The sequence below is a fragment of the Oculina patagonica genome, chromosome 13 (genome assembly GCF_052425735.1).
Source record: "Oculina patagonica isolate OP01 chromosome 13, crgOcupat, whole genome shotgun sequence".
In the NCBI taxonomy this organism is placed as follows: domain Eukaryota; kingdom Metazoa; phylum Cnidaria; class Anthozoa; order Scleractinia; family Oculinidae; genus Oculina; species Oculina patagonica.
The window spans coordinates 4,508,202-4,529,926 of NC_135770.1; the positions used below are offsets into that span (position 1 = coordinate 4,508,202).

At 39.1% G+C, this 21,725-nt stretch overlaps 3 protein-coding genes across 5 annotated transcripts; 1 reads left to right on the forward strand and 2 right to left on the reverse strand.

The window, feature by feature from the left end:
- The first annotated feature begins 4,123 nt into the window (after positions 1 to 4,123).
- Positions 4,124 to 14,136, forward strand: LOC144635889 (uncharacterized). Its single transcript, XM_078495001.1, has 2 exons — positions 4,124 to 7,297; positions 14,016 to 14,136. The coding sequence occupies exon 1, from the start codon at positions 4,149 to 4,151 to the stop codon at positions 7,272 to 7,274; it is 3,126 nt and encodes a 1,041-aa protein (XP_078351127.1). The 5' UTR covers positions 4,124 to 4,148; the 3' UTR covers positions 7,275 to 7,297; positions 14,016 to 14,136.
- LOC144636884 (uncharacterized) lies at positions 7,832 to 10,632 on the reverse strand (the record flags this gene model as incomplete). The annotated part of the gene is made up of 4 exons (XM_078496086.1): positions 7,832 to 8,471; positions 8,951 to 9,117; positions 9,679 to 9,967; positions 10,513 to 10,632. Coding segments are annotated over 4 exons (681 nt in total), but the record flags the coding sequence as incomplete, so codon positions are not given.
- Positions 14,137 to 15,758: 1,622 nt separating the features above from the next.
- On the reverse strand, positions 15,759 to 21,198 carry LOC144634788 (uncharacterized). 3 transcript variants are annotated; one of them, XM_078493823.1, is made up of 8 exons: positions 21,098 to 21,198; positions 20,905 to 21,002; positions 20,209 to 20,235; positions 19,102 to 19,185; positions 18,437 to 18,540; positions 17,038 to 17,320; positions 16,282 to 16,448; positions 15,759 to 16,045 (listed from the first exon to the last, which is right to left on the reverse strand). In XM_078493823.1, the coding sequence occupies exons 2-8, from the start codon at positions 20,966 to 20,968 to the stop codon at positions 15,941 to 15,943; spliced, it is 834 nt and encodes a 277-aa protein (XP_078349949.1). In that variant the 5' UTR covers positions 20,969 to 21,002; positions 21,098 to 21,198; the 3' UTR covers positions 15,759 to 15,940. The 3 variants fall into 3 exon arrangements, with proteins under 3 accessions (XP_078349949.1, XP_078349948.1, XP_078349950.1); XM_078493822.1 differs by lacking the exon at positions 21,098 to 21,198 and having other exon boundaries at positions 20,905 to 21,068; XM_078493824.1 differs by lacking the exons at positions 19,102 to 19,185; positions 21,098 to 21,198 and having other exon boundaries at positions 20,905 to 21,068.
- Between the last annotated feature and the right edge of the window lie 527 nt (positions 21,199 to 21,725).

Below are 21,725 nucleotides of genomic sequence, written 5' to 3' on the forward strand. Positions count from 1 at the left end.
AAAAAGTAAATGCACGGTTCACGGCTTTTTAACCAAATCACGTTTCACGAGAAGAACTGAATAGCTCTTTCACTATTCACAGGAACGAAAGGCCGTTCACGGATCACGAGAAAACATTTAAACACCATCAGGGATGCGTTCAGGCGGTAATCAAATAATCCCCTTCCCCTCCCCACTGCCCCTTCCACCCGCTCCCTTCCCCCAGCAAAGAGAATTCATTAGTCGACTCGTCACAAATACCGACAGTGGTTATCATAACTTAAACGTAACAACGTTTTGCGAAGTCTGCTGATGATTTTGACCTCAGCTGGGCTGCCGTTTTGTCTAAAGGTTAGTAAAAAGCTCAAGGTAGTTATTGTGACCACTGTAACGACATTTTTTCAGTTGTTAAATCGAATTCGGTGATTTCTTCCGTTTCGGAATATTGGCATAAGTATTATTTATTTGATCTGCCATCTGTCATTCCGACTTTGGGCCCCAATCGTTTTCAGGGAGTCCACAGGGCCGGAAATATTCTTATCTGGGCATGTCTGCTTCGATCCTAGCCTATAATTTTTTCAGGCAGTTTGAAAAAGCTGAGCGTACTGCGAACAGAGAATACTAAATATATTTGTTCGATAAATTAGAATGCACGGAGCAGTCATTCTGAGCAGTATTAAATAGGCCCTGTAAGGGATAAATTCCAACAGGCGACACGGCTCTGAAACGGCGACTTGAAGGAACTGAAATGACGACAAGACCGCTGCCGTGTTATTACGACAGCGACAGAGATAAACTCAAAGTCAGTGAACAGCGACATCGGCGTATTTAAAATTAGACATAAGTGATTGGTATTGTTATGCTCAAGAAAAAGCGAGGGAAATCAGAGAAATCAGATGGGAACTAGTAAAGTAGGTTGTTTCTGTTCTAAGAAGTTTGAGTAAGAAGTTTCGCGACGAAATCGTAATAAAGTTTTCCCACCCTTAGGTCCTGACTAAACCAACAGAAGGGCAAGTATTGATATATTCTTTTTCTATTTATGAATAAATGTCACGCTCCAGCGTTCCCTTAAAGCGAGTTTGGGTCACGCGACAAAATCTACTAATTTCAGGACAACTCGGATTAATATTAATCGGATTAATATTAATCCTAATGATTATTATAATCCAGTAATAGATTATTATAATCCATTTATTACTGAGGTCTGAGCCGTGCCTTAATCCATTAGGATTAATATTAATCTTATGTAAGATTAATATTAATCAGATTAATATTAATCTTAATAATAAATCTCAACAACTCAATCGTAGTCCAAAGCTTCCGGAGATTGACATTATTTAACGATCTAAGGTGGCCTTATCAATATCTTATGCATTCTTGGACCTACGCGTACTTCGTGCGCCCTTGCAGGTCGTCAGGAATCTCCCCTACTCCACTTTGCACCTTCAAGCACTAAGCTAGGAATAGATACGAAGCTTGATGTAAACATACTTTATTGTTTGAAACAGCTGAAATAGTTTTTTTGTGAACTTGACATCATATACAATATGCTTACCATGTCAGTTCACAGATAATATTTTCATCAACAAAAGGCGCCAAGAGACGGAAGAAATTCTTGTTCATAGTTGCCATTGTGATATGCCGACTCCGAACCTCGAAACAGTTGATGTGTTTGAGATTGTCGCTATTTCTTCGCAGCTGGTAACGATTCCCAGTCGTTAGGTCTCCTTTTTTGTAAAAGAACATGCCCACGGCACGGATTTGCTGACCCAGAGGCGCTTGATCCTTTTCTTTTACTTCTAGGGTCAACAACATCGTCTAATCTAGCTTCAACATATGCAAAAGTAATCGTTATGTGACGGATGTAATTAGTGACTTATGTCCTGTCAGTCCTGTGTTTAAGTCTGCAGTGTGTTTGTCATATACATATCTTCCAGATAGTCAAATAGACATATCTGTTATCTGAACATTCACGGAATTTTATCGGGATTATAATAGAGATTAATATTAATCCGGATTATAATATTAATAATAATCTAATCCTTCCAATTTTTTGCCGTGCCTTAATCTATTACTGGATTATAATAATATATTACTGGATTATAATAATATATTACTGGATTATAATAATCTATTACTAGATTATAATAATCCTATTATAATCTATTATTATTATAATCCGCGGATTAATATTAATCCGAGTTGTCCTGTAATTTACGAACATTTGATAGTTAATAAATGCTCCAGCGATTCGAATTTGTAAAACGTGAAACAAACCCCAAATTTGGTACCTTGAAACTACATTATTCTATTTGCGTGTTTTCCGAACAGTGCACATCTTTGAAAGTATTGGCACTCATCGCAATCCTTCAAAGGAACCAGTCGATCGAGAAAGACGAATCGCCTGAGGAGTTCTTTAGTCCAGTGATCAAACCAATAAGAAGCTAAACTGGGTGCTTAAGTTTGATGTTATCTCGAAAGACAAGTCAAGGCAATTTTAATTGCTAAATACTTTCACGCTCAGAGTGGTTTTATTTACCGTTCTCGTTGAACTTTGATCTTTTTTCTCTCTCACTGTGATCACATGCACTGGCACGTGAAGATATGACAGATTTACAGGAGCTATTTTGAGGAGTCAAGTGGCGGTATTTGTTGATGGCGTTCGCGGGAGTTAAAACAGCTCCCGTGAAAAAGGTTCTTAATTTCAAAGTCTTCGTTGTCGTGTCGGTTATGTGAAGCTAGTTTTGTGTGGAATGGCGGTTATAATAGCCTTGTTTCGGAAAATGCACAAAAACTGAAAATTTGTTAATGAATTTCGGGTTTTTTTCACCGTCGAGGACAACAATCTCTCTGAAGGGCCTGCAAGAAGTGCTACCGACGTATCGAAAAATTCAAAGCGACAGTGAAAGAAATAACAACTGTAAAGGAGTGTTACAAAGAGAATCTTGTCCGCTGGAAAGCAGAAGCTAAAGATGAGAATATGCGATCAAAGCGCTGTTCAGTTGAAAAAGCAATGATTTGCCGATCAAAGCGCTGTTCATGCAAATTGCCCTCCTGGCCTCGTCAGCATGTTAAAAGAACAAACGATATTTGACCCTGAAACGAGGCTTGGAGGGCAATTTGCATTTACACACCCATCAGCCATTCCGACTTTCGGCCCTAATCATTTTCAGGGATGGAAATAATAAACGTTGCTTAATTAGTACACTCTAATGTTCAGGGTCGGAAATATTTCTTTCTGAGTATGTGTCCTTCTAAACCTATAATTTGTTCGGGGAAATGACAGAAGAAGCCGGCGGACATGAGCGGACTGAGCGTACTGCGATCAGAGACTATTGACGATAGTTACCGGTAACTATTTTGCTAGGTAAAATTAGAATGCATGGAGCATTCATTTTGAGCAGTTTATCAGGATTTACGAGATTTCGATTCACTGCTGAAGTTTGAATACTTTATGAGAATGCAGTTGCTACAGCTGTCTAGCTTAAGAATCTCTGGTCATCGTGCGACACTAAATGTGGCAACTATAAGTAGTTTCAATTATTATAAATGCTGCGGGACCCCTGCGGCTGCAGATTTCTCGGTATGTTTGAATCAGTGGTCGTCCCACTGTGTCAGTAATATACATAAGGTGATTGGCAGTATTTTTTCTTTATACTAAACACAGTCGATTTCCAGTTACTGCATCAAACATTTAAACTGTGATTTTTGTGAATAATCCATATTTGTATAAAGTATTTTTTCATTTACAAAATAGAGATTGCGTGACAAAATGGAACAAACTATTATAAAATATTGTTTGGGCAGACGATACAAATGTGGGACCGTCGCAGGGAGAGGGGCAGAGGGACTAAGCACCCCCACCCCCCCCCCCCTCAAGCATTTTCCACGTTAAAAAATGCAGAGAGGCCAAATTACAGAGCAAAGTAACAGCAGTTGAATTTTTTTTAGGTCAATATATCTCAGAGCAGACCACAGTTATTTAGTCGTCTCTGCTGCATACTTTTGAACACAAGAATTCAAGACTACTATTTAATTTTTCAGATTTATTAGATGAGTACTTGACAGTAAACCAATTCTTCACTTATTTAACCATCAAGATGATAAAAAGACAAATAGAGTACTTTGAAGAAGAGCTTCGCATTGCCAAAGAACTGGGTAGAAAGGCTATGGAAGCAGCTGCCTATGGTAATCTTGGCAACGCTTATCAAGGTCTGGGTGATTTTAAACTAGCCATTGAGTACTACAAGCAAGAACTTAGCATTGCCAAAGAATTAGGGCGGATGGACGGAGAAGGAAGTGCCTCTTGCAATCTTGGCAACGCTTATCAGAGTCTGGGTGATTTTAAACAAGCCATTGAGTACCACAAGCAACATCTTAGCATTGCCAAAGAAATGAGAGAGATAGATAGAGAAGGAGCTGCCTGTGGAAATCTTGGCGACGCTTATCATGGCCTAGGTGATTTTAAACAAGCCATTGAGTACCGCAAGCAACAGCTAAGCATTACTAAAATACTGGGGCAGAGAGATGGTGAAGGACGTGCATGTGGCAATCTTGGCAATGATTATCACTGCCTGGGGGATTTTAAACAAGCCATCGAGTACCACAAACAAGATTTAAGCATTGCCAAAGAACTAGGGGAGAGAGAAGGAGAAGGAGCTGCCTGTTGTAATCTCGGTAACGGTTATCAGAGTCTGGGTGATTTCAAACAAGCCATAGAGTACCACAAGCAACATCTCAGCATCGCCAAAGAACTGGGGCAAAGGAGTGGAGAAGGAGCTGCCTATGGTAATCTTGGTAACGCGTATCACGGCCTGGGTGATTTTAAACAAGCAATTGAGTACCACAAGCAAGATCTTAGCATTGCTAAAGAACTGGGGAGGGTGGATGGAGAAGGACGTGCCTCAGCCAATCTTGGCAATGATTACCATAGCCTGGGCGATTTTAAGCAGGCCATTGAGTACCACAAGCAGCATCTAAGCATTACTAAAATACTGGGGCAGAGAGATGGCGAAGGACGTGCCTATGGCAATCTTGGCAATGATTATGACTGTCTGGGGGATTTCAAACAAGCCATCGAGTACCACAAGCTAGATCTTAGCATTGCCAAAGAACTGGGGCAGAGAGATGGAGAAGGAGCTGCCTCTGGTAATCTTGGTACCGCATATCAAGGCCTGGGTGATTTTGAAAAAGCCATAGAGTACCATAAGCAACACCTAAACATTGCCAAAACACTGGGGCAGAAAGATGGCGAGGGAATTGCCTGTAGCAATCTTGGCAATGATTACGCGAGTCTGGGTGATTTTGAGCAAGCCCTAGAGTACCACAAGCAACATCTACGTATTGCCAGAGAGCTGGGGGAGAGAGCCGGAGAAGGACTGGCCTATTCCAATCTCGGCAATGATTATCAGAGTGTGGGTGATTTTAATCAGGCCATCGAGTTTCACAAAAAACATCTCAGCATTGCCAAAGAACTTGGACAGAGAGATAGAGAAGGACATGCCTATGGCAATCTTGGTAATGCTTATTATAGTCTAAGTGATTTTGAACAAGCCGTTGAGTACCACAAGCAAGATCTCGCTATTTCCAAAACACTGGGAAAGAGAGATAAAGAAGGAGTTACCCTCGGCAATCTTGGCAATGTTTATCATAGCCTGGGTGATTTTAAACAGGCCATTGAGCACCACAAGCAGCATCTTAGCATTGCCAAAGAACTGGGACAGAGGAATGGAGAAGGACATGCCTATCGCAGTCTTGGAAATGCTTATCGTAGTCTGGGCGATTTAAATCAAGCCATACAGTACCACGAGCAAGGCTTTCGCATTGCAAAAGAATTGGGAGACAGACTTGGAGAAGGATATGCCTGTTATTCGCTAGGCTATGACTTTGAATGTTCGGGTTCATTGCAAGTAGCTTGTGATTATTATCGATCCAGCATAGAACTGTACAATGACGTTAGGGCTCTTCTTCAGTCTGAAGACGTATGGAAAATAACCTTTCGGAATGCGTATCACCGTGCCTACACCGCTCTTTGGAGAACTCTGATAAGGCTTGATAAGACCGATGAGGCTTTGTCTGTTGCTGAACAAGGACGAGCACAGGCCTTGATGGATCTCATGAAATTACAATACAACTCTGAATTGCTGGCTTCTGAGTCAGCTGAACCTAAAAGAACGATCTCGGACATATTTAGTGCTATGGATACCCAGACAGTTTTTGTAGCACTAGAAAGGGACACAATTAATTTATGGGTACTCAAGGATACAGATGTCCATTTTGAGAAAAAGATAATGGACGATGTCCCTTCGCTAGTGAAAATGGCTTTCAAAGAAATTGGCGTTGGTGTTGATGTTAAATGTGAAAATCGTTCATTGGATGAGCAAGAAGGTGATTCGCCGCTCAATAAAGAACCTTGTCAGGAAATAGCAAACTGCAAGAACAACTGTCTGCGCCTCTTGTATGATTCTATTATTGGCCCAATTGCAAGTGTGCTTGAAGGCGAGGAATTAATCATTGTCCCAGGTGGCCCATTATGTTTAGTCCCTTATGCTGCGCTTGTGGACAAGGCCTCCAGATACCTCAGTGAATCTGTCAGGATCCGCGTTCTTCCCTCGCTTACGAGTTTAAAACTGATAACAGATTGTCCTGAGGACTACCATAGTAAGAATGGGGCGCTTCTTGTGGGAGATCCATGTTTGGCAGAAGTTAAAGGAAAGCGCGGCAAATTAAAGCCTTTGCCATGGGCCAGAGAAGAAGTAAAGGTGATAGGCAAGATTCTTAACACCGAACCGCTTATGGGAAGAGAGGCAACTAAAGATGAGGTGCTTAAACGAATCGGCTCAGTTGCCTTGGTGCACATCGCAGCACATGGCGATATGGAAGCTGGTGAAATTGCTTTGGCTCCAAATCCCACACGGGCATCTAAGAATCCTAAGGAAAAAGACTACATGTTGAAAATGTCAGATGTACAAGCTACTCATCTGCGAGCAAGGCTTGTTGTGCTTAGTTGCTGTCACAGTGCTCAAGGGAGAATAACGGCGGAGGGTGTGGTCGGTATCGCACGGGCTTTCCTTGGTGCCGGTGCTCGATCTGTTCTGGTGTCACTCTGGGCAATTAATGACGAGGCCACCATGGAGTTTATGACAAGTTTCTACAAACATCTGGGTGGTGGATGTAGCGCTAGTGTAGCTCTTAACCGGGCTATGAAATGTCTCCGAGAATCGGAGAGGTTTAGTGCCGTAAAGAACTGGGCTCCATTTGTACTTCTTGGTGACGATGTCACAATCGAACTTTGAGAAAATCAACAACGACATTGTAAGTAGCACTTTTATCCAAACTTCTAACAGGGTGGTAAAGGGGTTATGCGTAAAGCGTGATTTGAGCAAAATATAGCGCGTGAGACGTGGAAACAGCTCAAACTTGGCCCTGATCGGTGAAATGTTAGTCCAGTATGACTCACGATTTGTTTATTTTTAGGACCGTGATTACTGTTTCATGCTGAAACCGTCGTGAAAAACGAAAACAAATTATGTATTCATAAATCAATTTAACGACACATCATGAAGCCAGAGATAGACCTTGTATGGAGGACACGTCCTCGTGGCTCGAGTTATGGGTTTTAGGACATTTTCTCGCACCGTGAGCTCGCCTGAGAGTTCACGTCTTGCTACTAGGCTTTTGAAGGGTAAATGTTCTCCAGTAATGTATATTTAAAACGTGATTCATGAAATGGTTTGAATAATATACGTGATTGTGACTTGAGGGAAAAGAAGCTCGTGATTGCCCCCGCCACCCCACCCCTTTAGCACCCTGCTCTAACAGCGTTAATTTAATGAGATTAATTGAAAAATATTTTGAACGTTTAATTTTTATTCGATGGCAATCGTTACTCTGATGAGTGAGAACTTTGATTAACTTTACTGTTAATTTTATATGTAGTTTTATTAGGTAACTAAACATTTTTTCCGCGACGAGTTCTTTACGCCAGCTTGTTTTCGAGATGGCGTAGAGAAAACCTGAGTCGCTAGCGAGTGAAGTCATCTAAGTGAGCCGGAGACAGTATAGTGAGTGTTTTTGACTGTTTATATGCTTCATGATAAGATCAGAGCGATTTCCATTTGAGGGTCGAAACAGCCGCTCTGTGGAAATACCACTGCGAATTCCCTTTTTTTTTTCTTATTTACTAGGGAGCGTTCAAATTAAAATATTTAAAATGCATAAAAATAACGACGGAAGGCACGTTATCGGATCGGTTGCATTGTAAATTAAAATAGAATAGATTCAGAAGAAAACATTTAGCTTTAATGAGTAAAACTATACATTTCAGCTTGGTTGTTAGCTTTCTAAAGCGTAGAAGTCTTCAAATGTGAACTGCGTGAGGCCCTCGTCTAAGCGCACACAATTTGTAAAGGATCCACAAAGTAAACATGTTGAACAGACACCGTGTTGTAGTTTTTCAGGCAAGCAGGAGTTGACTCAGGCTTCATTGATCTCTGAAAAATATACAAACCATGCTTCTATTAGTTTGTAAAAACACAGATGAATGAATGAATGAACGAACGAACGAACGAACGAACGAACGAACGAACGAACGAATGAATGAATGAAGTGTCAAAGTGTTAAGCTGATCCTACTCTAGAAAGGCGTAGGATTAAAATTATCTTGGGTCGACTTGGGGCTCATTTCAAATCAAAAATAAGCTAGGGCACAAAAAGCAAGATGGATTGGGCCTTTCTGCTGCTGTTTAAAAGCATATCTCCGCAAAATACTAACAAAAATAGTAAATACATGTGGCGGGGTAGATAATCTTAATAGGCTATTTCAAACTCATAATAATTGTTCTCCTGTTGATAAGTTGTCATGGGTTACCATTCATAGGAGAAAATAAGGTTAGTAGAGTGGGGTAGCCTCAAAAGGGGGGAAGCAATAAAGCTTTTATGGTAATTACCAAGAATCCATCAAAAGTTCTCACCGCAAAAAGAGAAGGATGTGGCTTCTCCCATTCAGCACTTTGGACATCAAATGGTCCTCCCCAGCCAAACCCAATTAGAGATTTCGTTTGCTCGCTGAACAGCAGGAAGATAGGCAAGGCCTTGTCACAGTCAAAATCAATCGAGATGTTGTAATGGTAGTGGACTCCTGTTAAAACAGTCACACGTTATTCAGTTAAAGACTAGAAAAAGTAAAAGCTATTATTTAAATTTGTGTCAAATTGAATTTTGCTTGGGTCGATTTTCGTACAGTTGAACCTACTCGACGGTAACGTTTATGTCCACAAACGGAAAGTTTTTTGCGGCATTGGTGGCCAGGTGGCATAAAAAGATAGAGACTGTGTTCGAGCACAGTGACCCATCAGGCCGGCTGTTGCCACCTGTTGCTATAGCTTTAACCGACTCCAGGAGTAACTAACCCCTGGATGGGATGAGTGGGATGCTTGTCCATGGCAGTGTTACCCTCGGCGTTTAATTCACCGGTACCCATTTATAAACCTGAGTTGAGAGAGACACTTCGAGAAAAAAGTCTCTTACCCAAGAACACAACACAGTCACCCCAGCCAGGGCTCGTGCGGGGACCGCTCGATTCGGAATCCAGCGCACTAACCACCAGGCCACAGCGGCTCTCAGTGACAAAGGTTAGGCGAGTATACTTATTCAATGTTGCTTATTGACCAGAAAATAAGGCATTCTGCTAAAACTTTACCCATTCCTGGGATGCAGGTTCCCTCGACCCACGGTGTGCCGTCGATCGCGATATGGTCCATGCTCAGCGGTATCATCATAACGTTTTTCTTATGACGAAAGTCGGCCATTTGAATCCACAGTCGGTCTCCTATTGGCCGCTTTTTCTCCATATGCTTTTTACCCTTTCCCTTACAGACGCAAATTTTCTTGGGATCTCGGAAGTAGACAGTGAGAGCCACCCGTCCATCATCTGTTGAGATCCACGGCGGTTGGTTGTGGATGGTGGGATAGGCGTCTGTTCGATCGATCTAAGCCACGAAAATAATATTAGGAGAATATTAAGACGGATTCCGCTGAAAGTTCGAGCAATGAGTGCGAAAATTAAGTACCAAAATTCTGCTCATAGCACGGAAACATTTTGTATACTATTTAAAAGATCTTACTGAAATTCATTTGTCCCAGTGACCCCATAATTAAATTCTAAAGCATTCTCGAGAAAATTGAAGTCAAACCTCGTAAAAATGTTCAAAATGCGCGCCATTTTGTTTTGAACTGGCGTGAAACGTCCGTTTTTACTGAAATATAGATAATTTCAAATCCATTTTTCTCTCGCGGGGTCAGCTTGAGCGCTAAAGTTTTGGCAGGTTTTTGACAGCTGTACTTAAACTGTTACCATACTATGAGGTATCTTTGGTAACTTTATTTTTGCCTGTATTGCTCGAATGTTGGGCGGAAACCATCTTAATTACTTAGGTCTTTGCACTAGCTGATCGTTTTCTCGTACAGTATTGTATGAATTCAAATCAGTTCTTGCCAGTTTCTCTCAAGAGTTTTACAATTAAGTTGTTCTTACAGTTGCCTGCATTCCTGCTAAGCTCCCATCACAGTCAAAGATAAGTCTTGTAGCATCATCACGTCGTTTGGCGTAACGATTACCATAGAAAAAGTTGGCGCGACCTTCAGAAGTAATGGAGGAGAATATTTAATTTTACCCTTGGTACAATTAAATTGGTATTTTACTTTGCTTTACATTTCTTATCAAATATTATCATATGAAAGAACAATGGAAACTACTTGATATACCAAGGTTAAAATTAAACCACAACATATAAAAACTGCAAAGTTTTAATTTAAAAATAAATAAGAAATTCGTATTGGCAACGTCTTTATATAGACACTATTTTCCTGTTGATGAGAATAATGATGATGATGATGATGATGATGACGACGACGATGATGACGACGACGACGACGATGATGATGATGATGATGATGATGATGATGAAAATAAAAACCTATTCAGCTTATTCCTTTAGAATGTAAGAGCCAAACAAACGGAGAAGGGAGTGAAAAGTGAAAAGGAAGCCTTAACAGATCAAGATATTTATTGCGAAACATCAAAATACTTTGCTTAGACCTAGGTCTCAGTACCTAGACAATTGGCGTCCTTTTTCCAACCGGCATGTCTAGCTTGTTTAGTGGTCAGCGGATAAGGAGCAAATTTCCCGAACGTTACTATAACAAACAACAACAAACATGATATCACTTCATCATTCATCATACCTACTGCAAGTCATCTATGAAATTGATGGCGTCACACCTCTTGGCTTGACTTAGCCTTCTAGTTTCTATTTGGCTTATCAAAACCTCTTGGAGTAATTTCGTTCTTGGACTTTTCGTAAGGGAAGTTGTTGAATGTCTCACTTCCGTATTCTGTTATTAAACTTTAAAATAGCCTCTTCCAAATATTGAATATTCTACCGTGAAAGTCCCACCTTTCTGATACTTCCTTCCCGCGGGAATTCCGCGTGCAGACTATTCCTCTGTGGGGATGGGTAAGAAAGGAGGTCCACTGAATGAGCCTAGCAAAAAGTAAGTTTGTTTTCCCCGTTTGTTTCACTTTGAGAAAAAAAGTGGCATCTGGAAGTTAAAATTATTGTTAGTCTAAAGTTTTTTTCTCGCCTGAATCCGTGATGAGCAAACAAAGGCTTTGACTGCACTAACCTCGCAGTTGGTTCCATGATGATATGCCTATCACGAAAAAGAGAGATTAGCAATGGTTCCAGTTACGAATATACACAGACACTTGGCTTCATTTCTTTTCTTAGACTAATAACATTTACACTGGAGTTTGTAAAAACATTAACATTTCGTTCGTACGTCCGTTCGTACAGCGTGTACGTTCTGTCCTAGACTGTCGCACAGCCCGTTCCGGTAATTAAGTCGTCTGGCGGAAAACGGTCGACTCGCGACTTCCTCAAGACTAGCAAGTCAACTTGTAGCTAGGCTAGTTCGGCCCTGTCGTTGATGCGTTTTTGTCTGTGCGTTTTCGCGGGCGTCTTCGAAGGTCTCCGTTTTCGCTGTCCGCCCTGATACGATAGGGCTCCGTTTTCAAATGTCTCCATTCTGAACAGCGTTTTAAAATTTGTGTTTTCGATGAAAACGATGAGCGTTTTCAATTGTATTAGTGAAGACGATAGGCGAAAACGCTGAAAACGCATCAACAAAAAGGCATTAGTATGGCCGGGGGCAATCCTTGTCTATTCCTAGCTTGTCTGATGACGCGCTGCCATAGTCCAAGAAACCTTACGTCCAAACTCTCATCTGTGACACTCAGAACTCATATCGACTTAGTCTCATTCTTGTTTGCTTTTCAAAAGGCCGGAGCAAACTTCAGTATTATCTTAATATCTTAGAACTTATAATTATTATCTTTTAAGAAAAATAGTAAAAGCCTTCAAATCGTTTCTTATATACATCAGTGTGCATATTATGAGTATTTTTTGAACCTAAACTCATAGAAACACTGGAGAAAACGCGTTTACGGGAACTCACAAAGGGATTCATGTAGCTTTTTGGGGAAAAAATTGGAGTAGCTTGACACAAAGGCATTTCTCACGTCTTGTGTTATTTGTTTATGCGTGTCAAAACTTTTAAAGGGTTTTTATTCACCAGCTGCGAAAACTAAATCTTCCCCTGTAAATGTTGATGAATAAAAGGGTGTTAGACTGCTAAACTGCCCCTAGTTTACACGCGTTTGTCATTATGACGCAACTTTGGAAAAACGTTTTCAGTTAAGAGTAATTAAAAAGCACATGGCAGTTTTTTTTTCTAGAAAGCCGAATAAAACGTCTAAACTTAAGTGTGTCAAAATAAATTCCAAATCGTCAATTAAAACTGCTTTATTCACATAGAGGTTTTCTCTCAATTTCTTGCTAATAATTTTGTTGCTACCTTGACTATAAAAGGACAGAAAATTAAACTGGTTTAGTCAAGAGCAATGTCTAATTTTGTCTGTTTTGTGAGTCCATTTTGGATGAGTTAGTGTTTGATATGTAGAGTTTTAGTTATTTTAGAAACATTTATCCATCTAGTTATTTATCACTGTTTTTGTTTACAATTGGAAATTTTCCAAAGCGTGTGCTCAGCTGTCAAGCTCTTTAAATAAGCAATTTTCTTTAACTTAGATAATTACTGAGCTATTTATTCGAAGCTGTGAAAACTTCGCACTTCTAGACGAAAATTCGCAATAATATTATTATTATTTTCTGTATGTTTTCATTTTTTTACTGCATTCGTTCACTTACTTTGTACGTTTATTAAACTTAAGTCTCAAACAATTTCTTATTCAAGTTATTTCTTACAGTACAAAGCTTTGTCCAAATAAAGAATTGTTCCTATTCAAAACTAACAAAGTTATTTATTCTAAAGTAAATTGTATGAAATCCGAAGAAACAAGATTAACACGGGTCAGAAGTTACTAACCGGTAGCCCGATACCTTAAGAAGTCTGGCCAACAGAGCTAAAAGAATTATGAAGCTTTAACTAAATTGTGTCACGGGGATTTCACAGTGATTTGGTCTAAACTGTTTTGAAATTAATGGTAGGCAACTAAACCCAAAAAAAAACATTGCCTTTGAACATCTAAAGAAAGATATCACCTTAATTTGCGGACAGAATTTTTGATGACGCGCAGAAAATAAACTTGAAAACGTTAGCCTGACTTTTTCAAGTTGCAATCAGTTTCCATCCAAGCCATCCGCAGCCAAAGATGCTCGCTAACAGTTTCAGTGCTCTTATATAGCAATTTAAAATAAAATTCTACTATTACTTTTAGGTTTCCTGTGACACAAATATAAATTTTGGCTGTTCAAAAATCTGGTTAAATCCGTGACATAGTCCATTAAACGATTCCAAATACTGTAACGTTGGTCCTATTTTGTACTGTACATTGGCCCGGCTGTAGAAACAAACTCCCTGTTATGTCCCTGTTATGGCTCCTGTTCTTTGTTACTGTTTACAAATCTGTTCGCTAACAGATTTTAATAGTTACATGTGTTAAACTACTATCCAAAGCATGAGACATCTTTCTTGTTCAAAGTTGAACCCACCTTGAGAGTAGTGAACGGAGAGATGTAAGCAAAATAGCAAGAAGAAAGTTTTCCACTCTGCCATGTCTTTCAAACGAAGATGGCTAGTTCAATTCTCAATTCTTTCCCAACTGTAATCCAGAAACAATTGACAGAATACAAAAGGATAGTGTCTTTTTTGGCTTAATGTTATTCAGTGTGAACTCGACTAAAATGTCAGAGAGAAAGAAAAAAACACCCGATGAAAGCACTCAAACAACAGTGTATCGAAAGGTGTTACGTGTAACTAATTGATTCTGGTGAATTGTATACCATTATTATTGTTAATGTCTCATTATTAATGCGATAAGTCATCATGGAAATAAGTTCAGGTGGAATTGATTGGCTAATTTGCTAATTTTAGTGTACATTTTCAATCAGTGTTTTTTGTCAGTGGGCATTTATTTTGACAAAACTCTTTTACAAACAAGACGTGGTTGTTTAGGAGAAATTAAAAATCCACGTTTACTATTTATAGCAAAATCAATAAGCTTGTACAAATTGCTCTAACATGCCTTTGAATAAACGACATTTTTCGAATTTTGTCGTAAATTGAGAAGAAAACATTTGTTAAACTGAGAACAAGCACGGTCTTGAAAAATAAATGCTCTGATTGCTATTGTTTGCTAGATTTCTGTGTTTTGTGGCACCTCTCTTCGCTCTCTGTTCCCGTGCGAAAGATTCTAAAAATCGGCCCAAAAAAGCATTTACGTTCAAATGCAGTTTCTTTGCCACTAGTCAATAGTCTTGGTAATTAATGTGGCTTACAGTACTTAAATAAACTTTATAACAAAACAGTGGAAAATTTATGTTTCTAATTAAGCAAATGTTCACAAAACAGGATAGTATTTTTATAGTACTTTGCGTTTCAGTATTAAAGGTTTCAAAACGCTAACGCGACATCAACACAAATCATTACAAATTCAAATGGTTACCATGAAAGCCTAGCTTACACACACTACGCGAGCATAATCATAAGCGCCTCCTTCCGCTTTTTACTGCAGTCTTGATTTTACTTTCACAAAGATTGTATGCGCGCGGCAAGATGAAGTGGCACGCATCACGTGACCTAGTCAATCATAAAAGGATGGTCGTAGTTCGTAGTAAGATATGAAATCACCTTCAGTGTTATCTAGTTCCTAGGCCTCTATTTTCGTCGCGGCCGTTTGCCCCGGATACGTCACCGAAACGAGTAGTGACGTCATACGATATTGTTGAAGGCCTGTGAGAAAGGCTGTATAGGAACTAGGCAACCAATAAATGGATGCCAGAAATGGATATGTTTCTGTTTTTGCGCGTGTTAACGATTCTTTGGCGTTAGACTGTCCACAGCCTCTCGATTTTTCAATGCAAAAAAGCAAACGAAGCGAGCGCACGGGGGAGGGGGCGCTGTTCCGTTTTGTGCTGGCGTCCAGTTTTCTCGCCGTTTCTCACCGCGCGCTCATCGATCGAAAAAAAATACGAAAAAATAGAGGACAGTCTACTTTGGCGTCGACGGCTCATTCCTGACGACGGTGTCCGTGATCCGTCTGAAATGCTTGAGCTGCTAGACAATTTGTGTAAAATATTATATAAGAGGAATGGGGTACTGACGATTGTAGCAATGCACGCCTCGTCAAGGGGATCCCACTTTCATGCTTGGAAAAAAAGAGCAAAGCTTAAATATTTCACAAAAGAAAATTTACAGATGCAAGAGAAAACATTCAGCTTTAATAAGTAAGAAATTACATTCATTTCAGATTGATTGCTAGCTCTCTAAAACATGGAACACTTGAGAATTATCATATTTTTCTCAAGTGTAACGTGGTTTATTCATTTATTTATTCATGTCGCCGATGATCCATCGAAAGATAAACTGTGTGAGGTCCTCGTCTAGGCGCACATAATTTTTAAAGGATCCACAAAGTAAACGTGTTGAACAGACACCATCTTGATGTCTTTCAAGCAAGCAGGAGTTGACTCAGGCTTCATTGATCTCTGAAAAATATACAAAGAATGGCTTTGTAAATAATTTGTAATAAAAACAGATATTGGAAACGGTTTTAGAAACTACAGGCAACCCACACTCGCAACACGAGATCCGAATGGATGGTGTCCTGATAGTGTCCTATTCCACGATCTCCTCTAAAGTGTAAAGGATACAAGGCCAAATGGCAAAATGAACGACTTTATTTATTCTTTTTCTTGATTGTTAATTTGATTTTAGTGCTCACCGCAAAGATAGACGGGTGTGGCTTCTCCCATTCACCACTTGGGACATCAATTGGTCCTCCCCAGCCAAATCCAATCAGAGATTTGGTCTGCTCGCTGATCAGCAGAAAGATTGGCAAGGCCTTGTCACAATCAAAATCTGTCGAGATGTTGTAATGGTAGTGGACTCCTGTTGAAACAGTCATACATACATCATTACAAAGAAGAAGCAGGAGTCCGCAATATTCGATTTATAACCCACAGTAAAAACCCGCGAGTAAGAACCTAATTTTTCCAGGTTAGCCTAAACAGGTTCTTATAGAAAATTTACACTGATGCTAATGGAACTTTTTGTGGTATTCGGCCTATTCCTTGTATAAATTTTGCATACCACATAAGTCAGGCCTATGTGAAAATGAAGCACTAATCATTTAGAACTGATGACATTTTATACATGCACAGAAATGTTTTGTCCAAACTTATTTCCCAAAAGTAATAAACATTTTTTATCAATTTTTAGTATATAAGAACCTGTTTCCAAATTTGAGGCCAAACAGGTTCTTATAAAAATGAGGCCTAATTTGCAAATTATAGCCTAACAGGTTCTTAAATGTTAGATTCTTACTCGTGGGTTTTTACTGTAATTTATCGTTTTAGTTGACCAGCTCACGAAAAGTCCCAACATATGGAAGGTGAGATGGCATAAAGCTGGAGAATGTTACACTGCTACTACTGCTAAACCAGTGAATAATTTAGCTTGCTAAAAATTAATACTTCACCCATTGCTCTGACACAAGTTCCCTCAACCCATGGTGTGCCGGCGATCTGGTCCGTGTTCAGCGGTATCACCATGACGTTTTTATTATAGCGGAAGTCGGCCATTTGAATCCACAGCCGGTCTCCTATTGGCGGCTTTTTGGCCATGCGCTCTTTACACTTTCCCTTACAGACACAAATTTCCTTGGGATCTCGGAAGTAAACAGTGAGAGCCACCCGTCCGTCATCTGTTGAGATCCACGGCGGTTGGTTGAAGATGGTGGGATAGTCATCTGTTCGATCGATCTGAGGCGCGAAAAAATACTCTTAGTGAATGTTTTGAAATATTGTTGGACTTACAGGGCTCTACAGTCAACACTCGCCTTGCGGACATCCGCTATTATGGATAATCGCTATTACGGACAAAATCCAGATCCAAGGTGAAAGTTATAAAGGGGTTGACTGGAAATTACTCCCGTTATTAACGGACTCTCGCTATTGCAGAATTACGGACACTTTCGAGGTACCACAATAACAATTTTAATTATTGTTTTGACTCTCGATAAAGCGGACACCATGAACTTCTTATATAACACTATCACGAAAAATTGCAGTCTACTGCTCCCTACTTGTCAAAACACAGTTCAGAAGTCTTCTGAGCGGCGATTTATTTTTGCACCAATTGCTTCAGTGTCTGTACAACAGACTTTGCTTTTTCACTTCAGCTTGCGCCTTTTCCCTCCAGACGACTCCTTAGGAGAGATCAACCCCACAAACCCTCATTCATTGTCATCCTCCATACCCAGTAGTTTCACTACTGTTGTTAAGCTTGTCATAGTCTATATTATTTAATTAATATTAACGGAACTTTTTCCCCTCGCACCCCGCTATTACGGACTCTCGCTATGACGGATACTAAAGGACGTCCCAAGCGTGCCCGCTTTAACGAGAGTTGACTGTACAAATGTTTCAAAATTTCTCCAACGAAACAGAGCAAATATAACAGGAAAACGTTTTTCTTGAAAAATCAGGGGCAAAATTAAAACAGTTTAGCTCAAACAAGCGACGTTTGACACAAGTTAGTAGACACAGTGACATTGTTAGAAGCGCGGGAAAAAGTTTACCGCGCATTTTCATACACAGTGACAGCTTTACAGACAAGGAAATGCGCAGGAAGACTTTTCCGGCGAATTTTCAGGGTTACCGAATACCCCTTTGTCGCTTGGAATTAAACATGCTTACAGCAACTTGAAAATTTTGTAAAACTTTGTCATCCTCGTAAACTTGCGCAACATTGAAAAACCTACGCTGAATGCCTTGGGTTCGTTAAAATGATAGTTCCTAGAAACACCACTTGCATGATGTGAGGAAACCACACCCGCGGAAAAGAAAATTCCATGACTCAAAATAAGGTGTTCTTACAGTTGCCTGCATTCCAGCCAAGCTCCCATCGCAGTCAAAGATAAGCCTTGTGGCATCATCATCTCCTTTGACGTAACGATTGCCGTAGAAAAAGTTGGCGCGACCTGGATAAACAATGGATGGAGGGATATATATTAACTGAACAAATATAATTTATTTCAACAATGTAAATGAACCACTTTCTGTATAGTATGTTGGTGTTCAAAGACAATGCGTACCACACAGAAACGATGACAGAGAACTATGTCAGGTTTTTCAAGGTTGGGATTAATTTTCTGTCATTTAGATCGCTTTTTCATGGAAATTCAGGAAAGGCCGGAGATTTGAGAGATTGAAGGATTTAGGAATGTATCTCACTGATTCACAAATCTGCGTGAACTGTTGTTGGTTGTTACATGTAAATATTATTGCTGATAAAATACTGATATACATAAAGTTCGGTACTTTTATACAAATATTTTATTGCTTTTAGCCCTTTAAACTTTCTTTTTGTTGTTATTTACTTCGACTCTACTAGCACCAAATATTTTACATATTAGAAGAAAAAGAAAACGAAAGAGAAGCTAAAGAAGCAATAATTGGGAAAGGAAAACCTTTAACACATATGCGTATGAATGTAATCACTAACATTTGAACATGAGGATTCTTTCAGTTCTGAACAGTACCTGAGCATGAAGCGTCTTTTTTCCAGCCAGCCTCTCTAGCTTGTTTTGCGGTCAGTGGATAAGGAGTAAATTTACCAAAAGTAACTAAAAAACAAACATTATGTTATCATTCATAGTGTAAATCGTGTATGAATGCAACTTTGGGTGCCTCGCATTGAGTTAAAAACAAAGAAGCTACGTCCGGCAATTCAACTTGTCTCGCAACATTGTCGGTTGCATTGCAAGTTGTTTCGTGTTGTTGCGCGTATTACCACCGTATATTGCATGTTGCAGCAACATGTTGCACAATGTTGAACTCATGTCTACTTCGCGCAACGTGTTGCCGCAACTTGCAACACGGGTGGTACCGCGCAACAACACAAAACAACTTGCAACACGGGTGATACCGCGCAACAACACAAAACAACTTGCAACACGGGTGGTACCGCGCAACAACACAAAACAACTTGCAATGCAACAATGTTGCGAGACAAGTTGAAAGAAAATGTTGCTCGTATTACTGAGCAGCTCCGAATGTTCTGTCATGAATAATTTCTAAACATACCAAGAAAGCAGCGAGAAAGTTGTTCTTTAAAAACCTTCTCAATTTTCCCCAATCATTTGATCATGTACCTTAAGGTTACTATTATTAGCGGCTACTAATTTTAGCGATTTTAGCGAGTTGGGCAAACATCGCTAAATTTAGTACTCGCTAAAATTTGTCTCGGTCAAATTTAATACTCGTTAAATTTATGTACCTCCCTCCCACCCCAGCGAAACACAATTAAGCATAGTCGACTTGAAAAATTCTGTTAAAAATAGATGGCGGTATTTTTGTTCTTTCTGGCAATGCAAATACTCGTTCAATTTCAAGTGAGTTAGTTCTTTTACTAAACATTTATTTTCATCTTAGCTATATGTTCATTAAAAACTGGTTTACACGAAATCACCAACTTTTCAATTTTTTCGGAAAATCGCTAAATTAAATAGTCGCTAAATCTTGCTTTGAAGAAAATCTCTAAAATTAGTAGTCGTTTAAAATAGTAACCTCAAGGTATTTTTAGTAATCAGTCTGATATAGTTTTTTCACACATGAGGAAAAATTATCTTCAGTGTAGTAAAACTAACCTCGCAGTTGGTTCCATGATGATGTGCCTACATAAAAAGAAGAGGATAAATTCAGTTCTTACACGTCAATCAGTTGTGTTGAGATATCGTTCCTTAATGTTAATAATATCAGTCTTCTTACATTTTTAGTCAGTTGATGAAAATAAATCTCAGTAACAGTCTGAGGTTTTTGCACCTGGTTAAAATTACAATCCGCGTCACAACTGCTGAATTATTTTCCCTCTCCTCCGCCAAACCCCCATCCCCATCCCCATTCACCCCTTCACGGTCAGAAAAAAAGTAACTTAATTGTGATTCCGAAAGTGTTTTACTGAGGGAGAAGAGAAACTGAAGTACAGACGGGAACATTATTCAGATCTGGAGCAAACTGAGTGCCCGAGCTAGCTGTGATTGGAACTGCAAAGTAAATGAGGTTTTTTCATCAGTTACAAAAAATTAAATCGATCTTAAATAAAAGGGCGTTAAAGTACATAACATTCCCTATTCTTGGTCTCTATCTATATTTTTTAGCACGAGCTCGTTATAATCGGCACGATTTGCGCCTCGTGCATTCATGCTAGACTTCGTTTTAAAAGGGAACTCGCGATACTGTTTTGCATATGTGGTCTAAAAACGTTGATCGTTACTTTTGACTAAAAAGAAGTGTTAACTTGTCAAGACTACAGTGGGATATCTTCCTTGAAAGTTTAAACTTACCTTTAGAATAACGGACAAAGAGATGTAAACAAAATAGCAAGAAAAAGATTTTCCACTTCGCCATGTCTTTTGAACGAAGATGGCTAGTTCTATCTCAGCTGTAATAAAACAAACAAACAAAATAAAAAGAATTAACTTTTTCGTCTTAATTTATAGACTGGATGGAATCGAAGAAGAGAAAAAAATTACATACCGAACAAAAACACACAACAGTGTACCTTTTAAAAGGAATTAAAGCCAGCAAATGACTGTATGGAGTTTTAAATAAACATTCAATGTTTTAAATATTGCCGAAACGTTTGTTTTCTCGCGAATTCCAAGAATAGATTAAGAATAAATGGCTTATATAATGTATTAAATGTAAACTAAGGAAAATGAGTTCTTTTGATTAACACATCACCGAAGCGGAAATTGGAGATTTATGTTTCCTTAGAATGGATTTAGCTTCCGTTTAGTTTACCGTTTGAAAATCAAACAGAATATTGTTATTTTTGCACGAGTTTCTGTTAAGCTTATCGGTTGAAATAAAATGGATTTTCGTGGAATTATTTGGAGCAAATGAATATTGACGAAAAATTTGCTTTAATTCACCTCACTTTCATTTAGTTGAAGTTTACATTTACAAACGGAACATTTGAATTTCTATGTAAACAGATGTAGATATGATAAAGTTTTAATTTGATGTGGTGATGCTATACATCCCTTGAAAATTAAGTTTTAAAATTGCAAGTGATGTAAACTATTATAAAAATCAATGGATTAAAATTTCTAAATTTTTAACACATTATTATGTTTAAACCTGCAAAAAGGAAAGAAAGAAT